At 55.7% G+C, this 8338-nt stretch overlaps 1 protein-coding gene and 1 long non-coding RNA gene across 3 annotated transcripts in view; one reads left to right on the top strand and one right to left on the bottom strand.

The window, feature by feature from the left end:
• The window catches only part of KCNQ1 (potassium voltage-gated channel subfamily Q member 1), a 318572-nt gene that overhangs the window by 140538 nt on the left and 169696 nt on the right, over positions 1-8338 (top strand). Inside the window, exon 13 of the mRNA XM_077757142.1 lies at positions 7728-7848. Within this exon, the coding sequence (XP_077613268.1) occupies positions 7728-7848 (121 nt within the window). The remainder of the gene's footprint in view (positions 1-7727; positions 7849-8338) is intronic.
• LOC144223718 (uncharacterized) lies at positions 5725-6877 on the bottom strand. Of its 2 annotated transcripts, XR_013332834.1 has the most exons (3): positions 6780-6877; positions 6505-6698; positions 5725-5809 (listed from the first exon to the last, which is right to left on the bottom strand). It is a non-coding gene; the product is annotated as an uncharacterized LOC144223718 (long non-coding RNA). The 2 variants fall into 2 exon arrangements; XR_013332811.1 differs by lacking the exon at positions 5725-5809 and having other exon boundaries at positions 5882-6698.

An 8338-nucleotide genomic window follows, 5' to 3' on the forward strand; every position in this document is an offset into this window, starting at 1 on the left:
CAGCCCAGACCTGAGGGGGCGGCGGGAGAGCTTTGGGGACCGAGGACTTGGGTTACACCTGGGAGATTACGCAGGATTTTAATCAGTCACGAGGCAGAGCAGGTGACGTTACCAGGCAGATTCTCCCCCGGGTGGAGGGCAGAGGGCAAAGGGGGGTGCCGGGGGGGGGGAGCTGAAGTCCGACTTGTGCTGGAGGCCCAGCCTGACCCGCGTGACCCAAGGCACAGTCTGTAGCCCCTCGGAACCTTCCTGCTCATCTACATCCAGGGATAGAAGCTGTGACCCCACGGGGCAGTAAAGCGAGGTCATACTAAGCGTCAGACTGGGAGACGGGAGGCCCCTCCTGCAGCTCGGGGGAGCCAGGCCTGCCCCTGAGTTGGGGTTCAGCGGGCCTGGCCATGTGGGTGAGGGGGCTGCGTGGGGCCAAAGGACACGAGGCCTGGTGCCACGGGACCGAAGGCCTCGGGCACGTGTGTGGCAGACTGGGGCTCTGGGTGGCGGAGGGGGCGTGCGGGGCAGGGACAGGGAAGGCAGAGCGTGCACACGGGGACACTTCCACGAACTGCCACCTCCCAATGTGGGGGACGTGCCGTCCAGAGTAGGAAACACAGACACGGGAAGGGAGGAGACGAAAATCAACCACCGTCTCTTCACCCAAACACGGACACAGCTAACGTTTTGGTCTGTTTCCTTCCAGTCTTTCTTCTGGGCCCGTGTTTTGCACGGGAACTTTCAATCGCCCTAGTGAGCGGGGCTGCTGGCCGGGAAGGAGGCCGCTGTCCTGCCGGGCTCTGGCCTCTGGGGGGAGGGTGAGCCTTGGCAGCCGGCGTCACCAGCTGTGCCGGTCGCCACGCCAGAGGCCGCGCTCGCCATCCCAGACCTCCCATTTTCCTAGAAAACACAATTGTTCTGCCCTGAAAACTGAGGCCCAGACGAGGCAAAGGCGGCCAAGGAATTGAAGCATCGGAGAACCAGGGACAGTCCTAACGGAAGCAGGACTTCACTGCCGCGGGGACCGGGACGCGGCACCTCCTGGGAGCCCAGGGGCCAGGCAGGCCGCCCTGTGGGCTCCACCGCGGGGCCGGGCCTGCTCCGCAGCCGGGAGGCCGGGGCCGAGTCCCTTGTCTTGCCCCCTCCGGGGCCCCTCGGAGGCAGGGGCGACAAGCCCGCCCTCTCGGGACCGCACCTGCCCTCCGAGGGCCCTCGCCTGAAGGGGGCAGTGTGCCGCCGTACCTGCGGAGACAGCCTGCGTCCCATCCCCCAGCCGCCGCGGCAGCTGCGGACGGGGAGGGGGTCTGCAGCCCCCGGCCCCTGCCTGCCCGTGGCGGGGGAGGCGGCCCCCGCAGTCCCTGACACAGAAACGGGGCAGATCAGCGCCCTCCCTTTTGGTTTGGAAAAACCCACCTGCGGAACCCCTGGCTGCCCCTCGCGGCGGGGCCCCTGCGCTGTTCCCAGGATTAAACCAAACAGTACACATTCTTCTCTGGCAGGTGCAGGCCCCGCCCTGGACGGCCAACTGAGGTGCACACTTCACTTTCCCAAAACACCAGGGCCGGGCGCTTCTTGGGGGTCGGGTGGCTCTGCCTTGGCCCGCTTTGGAGATGGCACTTGTCACCTGGGGTGTTTAGAATGCGGCCCCTTCTCCAGCCACCGTTCCGCCGTCTTTGTTCTGTATACAAGTGATGCAGACATAAAAATATGTATTTGTGTTCTTTTTCCCCTTTTTTTTTTTTTTTAAAAAAAATTTTGGGGGGTATTTATAAAAAACAATTATAAAAACAAAACAAACACAGGTCATTTCATTTTTCATTTTCCTATTTTTTCCTTCATTCCAAATAAATTACACTTTAAAATAGTGATAGGNATCCTGGACGAAGCTCCAGCCCTGTCACTTGACAACTGTATAATATAACCCAGGGCACTTGAATCTCGGCCCCGGGCCTCCGTGCTCGCCAGGTCCCAGGCCTGTGAGCCTCTGAATGTACACACATTCTTCGAGGCTTACCGGTCACTTTCCTGCGCTCTCTGGGAATGTCACGGGCAGAGATCCCTTCACTCAGAGCCCTTCTCCCGGGTGTGACTAAGTCATGTCTCTGCAGTTTCCTGCTGGAAGCCTGGCCCTNCTAGTCAGGCACAGCACCTTTGCACGTGCCCTGAGGATATTTCGATTCCTCTCTGGTGAGGTGCTCGTTGCCCGTTTTTTCATTAGATTGTTCCTATTTTCCTTACGGATCTGCGTTGAGTTCTCTGTATTTTGAAGATACCATTCGTCTGTGGCTGCTGTTTCGCGCTGGAGGGTGGTGGCTGAGGAGCAGGGCTTGGATTTGGTGCTGCGGAACCCACTGGTCTTTCCCCACGTGGGTATTTTGTTTAAGTTTCAGGAAACTCTTCCAACCTTCCAAAGTCTGAGGTCATGACGCTCTTCTCCCAGATTCGGTTCTATGGGTTCCAGAGCTTTGCTTTTCTCCGTTAAGTCTCCGGTTGCCCGGAATGCCAAGAATGAATTTTTGGTGTGTGGCGTGAGGGTCCGATGGAACGTTTTTCCCACGTGGACAGCCAGCTGTCCCCGAACATCTTCCGCCCGCCATGTGCAGGCCGCCTGGGGCACGCGGCAAGCGCCCCAGTGCAGGTGGGCCACTTCCGGGGGCTCGGCCGTGTCCTGCTGGCCGGGCGGCCGTCTCCGTGTCCACAACACAACACACCGTCTCGATGACCACGGCTTTTCGAGAAGTGCCGATGTCCTGTAGAGCGGGCGCACCCAGCTCACTGCTCTTCAAGAATGTGATTGATTCTTGGCTTTTTGCTTTTCCAGATCAGTTTTAGAATCAGGTGCCAGGGGTTTTATTAAGGCCCAAGGAGACTCTTCACTACTGGGTCTTCCAGACACTGAGGCAGAAGCATATTTCTTCATTTGGTGATATCTTCCTCTTGGTAATTTCCCTTTAGGGTGCCTGTAGATCCTTAATTAATACAGAAGAATATTTTGTACTATCGTATACAGGATTTGCTTAGCTTTTGGTTTTAGGGTTTCTAATTTTCTTGCTTCAACTTTCAAAATGCTTTTCTTTATTTATACGAGAGGCCAAAATAGCAGAGATCCCGTCCGGTATAGCTTGTACCAGCCTCCCCCAGTGCCCACATCTTCTGTAACCCTTGTAGTTATTAAAACCAAGAAACTGCAACAACACTATTATTAAGCCACAGTCTGGCCCATTTGTGTACATCTCCCCAGTCTAACCTGGAGCGTCCTTTTTCTGTTCCAAGATCCGAGTAGTTACTTGTACGCTCATACTCGGCAGGTCTCTCCTGAGCTGCGAAAACTCGTCCTCCGTCCTCCTTTGGCTTCCGTGACCTTGACGCTTGAGGAACCCCAGTCGGGTCTCAGTGTCCCGCGACCGGGTTAGGGTTTGAGGGGAGAACGCCGCGAAGTCAGGGGCTGCACCCGCCGCATCGTATTGGGGTCCACGACACCAACGTGGTCGGTCACCCACGCTGCTAACCTTGACCCGTGTGGTTGAGGCGGCCCCCGCTTCCTGTGTCCATAGCCTGGTGGTGGGAGCGAGTCCTTGAGTCGGCCATGTTCTCGGGGAGGGGGCTCGTGCTCTGCCTGCCCTAGGACAGAGTTCCCACGGAGGACCTGGTGGGCATCTGCGGGAACCGCCACGGCAGGGAGGAAATATCTGAGGGGAGATACTCTGAAGTTTCTCCTTTAAGTGTCACCTGCCAATCTGACCATCCATCCCTGGAGGAAGACTTGTCCCTCATTTGTTTGTTAATCTGTATCCGTACGGACTCAGGCATACTTCTTTTTGGGGCTGGAATTCAGTAGCACTACTGATAGTACGATTGTTTATTTTGTCGCTCACCACGTTCTAGCTTTGGCCACTGGCTCGAGAGTCCTTTTGGGTTAGTTCCTGTGTCCATCTGACGTACCTCCCGTTTATTTCTTGAGCATTCCCTTCCTTTCTGGCACAAAACAGTACTTTAGGCCCATCGCGTGTTTGCCCCGGCCCAGAATCCTCTTTCGGCCACAGAGCCCTGCTTGCTTTTACTGGGGAACGAATGACTTTTAGGAACCAGGTTCTGGTGCAGGGTGTGACCCCCGCTCCTGGGCTTCCCGGTGGGTGGAGCCGGGAGGCGGGCGCACACAACCCGAGTATACACTAGTGGCCTATTCAGTGAAGTAGGAGTTCAGGCTGAACTTTCTGGCCACAGGACTCCTTCGTATCCCGCCCACCCACTCCATCTCTCACACACACACACCCTCGGTGCGTTACTTTATTTCTCGGACAGCGAGACACGTGGCTCCCATTATCTATCATTTATTTACTTATTTGTTTGACCTGTGTCCGTGCAGGCCCCCTCCGAGAAGCCTAAGTACCGACTAGAGCGCTAATGTTTGTGGCGCTCAACAGACACTTGTCCGAGGCTCTGTATGCGGTCTCCCGCTTCCCTTCCCTTCCGTGCCGTGTGGTAGGTAGTCCTACGTTCCTAACACGGGACTCACTTTTCACAGTCTGCTTTCATTCCTAGGATCCTCCGGTGGCCCGGCTGGGTTTTTTGGGTTTTTTTTTCCTTCAGTTTGTATAAAATTCACTCTTGGGGATCTACAGCCCATGGGCTCTGAGAGATGCCTGGGTTCACAGATCCCCCACCACAGCACCCCACAGAGGAGTCCGACAGCCCTGGGGGTTCCCTCGAGCGAGCCTCTGGAAGTCGGAGGCTCCCCCTCCCCCAAACACTAGCCACCACTGATCCGGTTTATGTCCTTGTGGTTTTGCCTTTCCCAGAATGTCATATAAAGGTAATCATATAACATGCGGCCTTTCACATCTGGCTTCTCTCACTGCGGAGCGCAGGGCATCTGAGAGTACCCCCACGTTGCTGCAGGAATCCTCAGTTCATTTCTTCCGGTTCCTGGGTGGTGGGCCACCGTTCGCACACGGCAGTGTGTCCATCCACCGACTGAAGGGCACCTCGGCTGTTCCCAGGCTTTGGCGATTGTGAGCGAAGGTGCTGTACATGCTCACGTACAGGCATTTGTGAACGTACATCTCCGATTCGCCTCAGCGAAAGACCGCTGGGTCATGTGCAGGGTCAACGCTGTAAGGAACCGCCCACGTCTTTTCCGAGGCGGTGGAATCGCTCTGTGTTTCTGCCAGTGGCTTGAGTCCTGGGTGCTCCACGCCCTCCTGTGTGCGTGGCATCGTCTGGCTTCGGTTGCTGATTTTTTATTTCAGCCATTCCGGTAGGGATGTTGTGGCAGCTCAGTGAGGACGTGCTAACAGCTGCTGGCGTCCGTGGGCCTGGGCATCTTTTTATGTGCTTGCCTGTCACCCACTTCATATCAAGCTGCAAGAGTTCTTTATATATTCTCGATACATCAAGTCCTTGACCAAACGGCTGATGTGGAAACACTGTCTTCAAGTCCGTGGCTTATCTCTGCTTCCCTTAGCAGTGTCTTTTGCAGAGCAAATGCCTGGAAGTTTGATAAAGTCCAATTTGTCCATTTCTTCCCATCACAGATTGAGCTTGTAGCGTTGTACTTCAAAACTCATAGCCGAGGTGCCTGGGTGGCTCAGTCAGTGAAGCATCTGATTTCGGCTCAGGTCATAGTCTCGCCGTTTGTGGTTCGAGCCCCGCGTCAGGCTCTGTGCTGAAAGCTCGGAGCCTGGAGCCTGCTTTGGGTTCTGCGTCTCCCTCTCTCTGCCCCTTTNTGTTTGTGGTTCGAGCCCCGCGTCGGGCTCTGTGCTGAAAGCTCGGAGCCTGGAGCCTGCTTTGGGTTCTGCATCTCCCTCTCTCTCTGCCCCTTTCCCCCAAAATAAACAAACATTAGAAAAAAGTTTTTAAAAGCCTGATTGCCAAATCCAAGGTCCAGAGATTTTCTCAAGAAAGTTTATGCTTTAGTTTAAGATTGTACACAATACTTCTACATTTTCAGATTGTTGATAATTACCCATAATGTTAGGCATAAACGCTGAATGTATTAAAACTTACATACAACATTCGTACATTTATATTACAAATAATTCAGGAGATATCTATATGACTCTGAAGTGGGAAAATCTTCCTTTTTCACAAAACAAAAGACAGGTGTTATCACTTTAAACACATAAAACATTTTCTCGGATAAAAACCACCATCCCAAGGGCTGAAAGACCAAAGATAGAGTGGGGAAGATATCCGTGCCTTCTGTAACAAAAAGTTAACATCTTTAATATATAAACAACTCCTACAGACTGGCAAGCAAAAATGAGCAAAAGATATGAACAGGCAGTTCTGCAAGAGGAAATGCACGCGACCTCCAAGCCACAAAAGGCATTCAGCAGAAAAGGAAAACCGGCATCCTGTCTTCATCCATGCCCAACGCGCCCCGGTAGGGTGCCGATGGCTGCTTTGGGCCTGGGTGTGGGGAAGCTGTCACATTCACACACCGCTGGCGGGTGAAGCCTGCACCGCTATAATTTCTTGGGAAAGCCATCCAGCAACAGCTGTTAAAATTACCTGGGAAGCACTCTCTCACCCGGCCCGGTGTCAGCTTTCCATACAAATGGGAGGCTCATCATCCTCTCAAAGTAGTGGCTGAAAGCTAACGGGGCCTCAGGGGCCAACAAACGCAGAACGGTTGAGTTCACCATAGCAGGCATGAACCACGGACCATCATCCAACCACCAAAACACAGCCCCACATCTGTATACCTGCAGAAAAATGAAATGAGTGTGTCTCAGAGTGACAGGGACAGTGCTGTCACATGTGTGTTTAAAAAAAAAAAAGTTTACCTGGTGTCAGCTGCTGCCGAGCAGACAGAGATGGGCTAGGAATCCAGTCGGCCATTGACCTTGAAGGAGGAGGGCCTTCGTGAATCCGAGTTGTGTCACTTTTTNGTTTACCTGGTGTCAGCTGCTGCCGAGCAGAGATGGGCTAGGAATCCAGTCGGCCATTGACCTTGAAGGAGGAGGGCCTTCGTGAATCCGAGTTGTGTCACTTTTTACGACGAGTACTTTCTTTTAAAAAAAAAACAACTAACTTTAAATGAAGGGCAAAAAAAAATAAGTCCGAACTGAGAATCCGGGGATGGATACGTATGCTTAGCCACACTGAGCACCAGATTGTAGGGGGGTGAGCCTGGGAGCCTGAACGATACCCAGACCCTTGATGGTGGGTACGGGTGGTAGGTGTGGCGCTGCGGCCAGGCGAGGGGCCGGGAGCTCGGTGGCTGCCCCTCTCTCCTGGGTTTGCGGCTCCTCGCGGGCAGGAGCGCTACCGCCCTGGGTCTCCGCTGACGCGAGGCCCTCCGTCTGCAGGAGGCGTGGTGGCAGGAGTGCGTGTCTCTCACCAGACCTGTGCTTATCAGCCGTGTTTCATTGTCGACCTGAGCATCAAGGGTGAACTTGGAGACAGACCTAAACACCCAGGCAGAGGCCTCACCCTGCCCAGGTGTCGGGGGCCCTCCACGGCTCCCCGGCCTCAGGCGCACGGGGGCCACCTTGACCCCCACACCGGATCCTTGGTGGGGAGGCGCCGCGCACTGTGCCCACTTCTCGCCCAGCCCTGCAAGCAGATGTCCTGTCCGTTTGTGGGAAGGCTCAGGCCGTGCAAGTCTGTCGCACGGCTGGGGGGACAGGTTGGGGCAGGCATGTGAGCCCAGCTCTGACCAGCCCCGGGCCCCCTTCCCCGGTGAGCCTCCGGCCGAGGCCTGACGTGCCGCCCCACACCTTTCCCCACAGCCAAGAAGAGCCCCATGCTGCTAGAAGTGAGCATGCCCCACTTCGTGAGAACCAACAGCTTTGCCGAGGACCTGGACCTGGAGGGGGAGACGCTGCTGGTGCCCATCACCCACGTGTCACAGTGAGTGCCCGCTCGCCCGCAGAGAACGGGCTGGAGGGGCGTGGGGCTCAAGAGGGCCGCCTCGGTGCCACGCCGGGGATTAGGCCCACTCTCCCAGAGCCCGCCGCTTGCCGCCCGCCCTCCGCGACCTGGGGCCACCGGCTACCCAGGGCCCGGGCACCGAGCAGGGGTGGGGAAGAGCCGAGGGCATTTCCCGCCAAGTCCGGGAACATGATCCGCTTGCTTTGACTTATGGAAAACCCAACTGATCATCTTCCACTTGTTTTTGTGCTTTGAGCGTCTGAGAAGATTGTTTTGCTCTCCTCTCGCCCCCTCCCCCCCCCCAAAAAAAGAGGTGACTTTGTTTTTTAGCCTTTTCCCTTAGAACCCTGGCCAGGGCCCCGGGGCAGATGCCGCCGCTGTCCACAGGGGCTCCTTCAGGTGGAGGAAATGGCTGATTCTCCACGCCTTCCACTTGGCCTTCCCCCGAGGCACAGCTGGCCTGGGACGC

The sequence above is a fragment of the Crocuta crocuta genome, unplaced genomic scaffold (assembly GCF_008692635.1).
Source record: "Crocuta crocuta isolate KB4526 unplaced genomic scaffold, BGI_CrCroc_1.0 scaffold653, whole genome shotgun sequence".
NCBI lineage: Eukaryota > Metazoa > Chordata > Mammalia > Carnivora > Hyaenidae > Crocuta > Crocuta crocuta.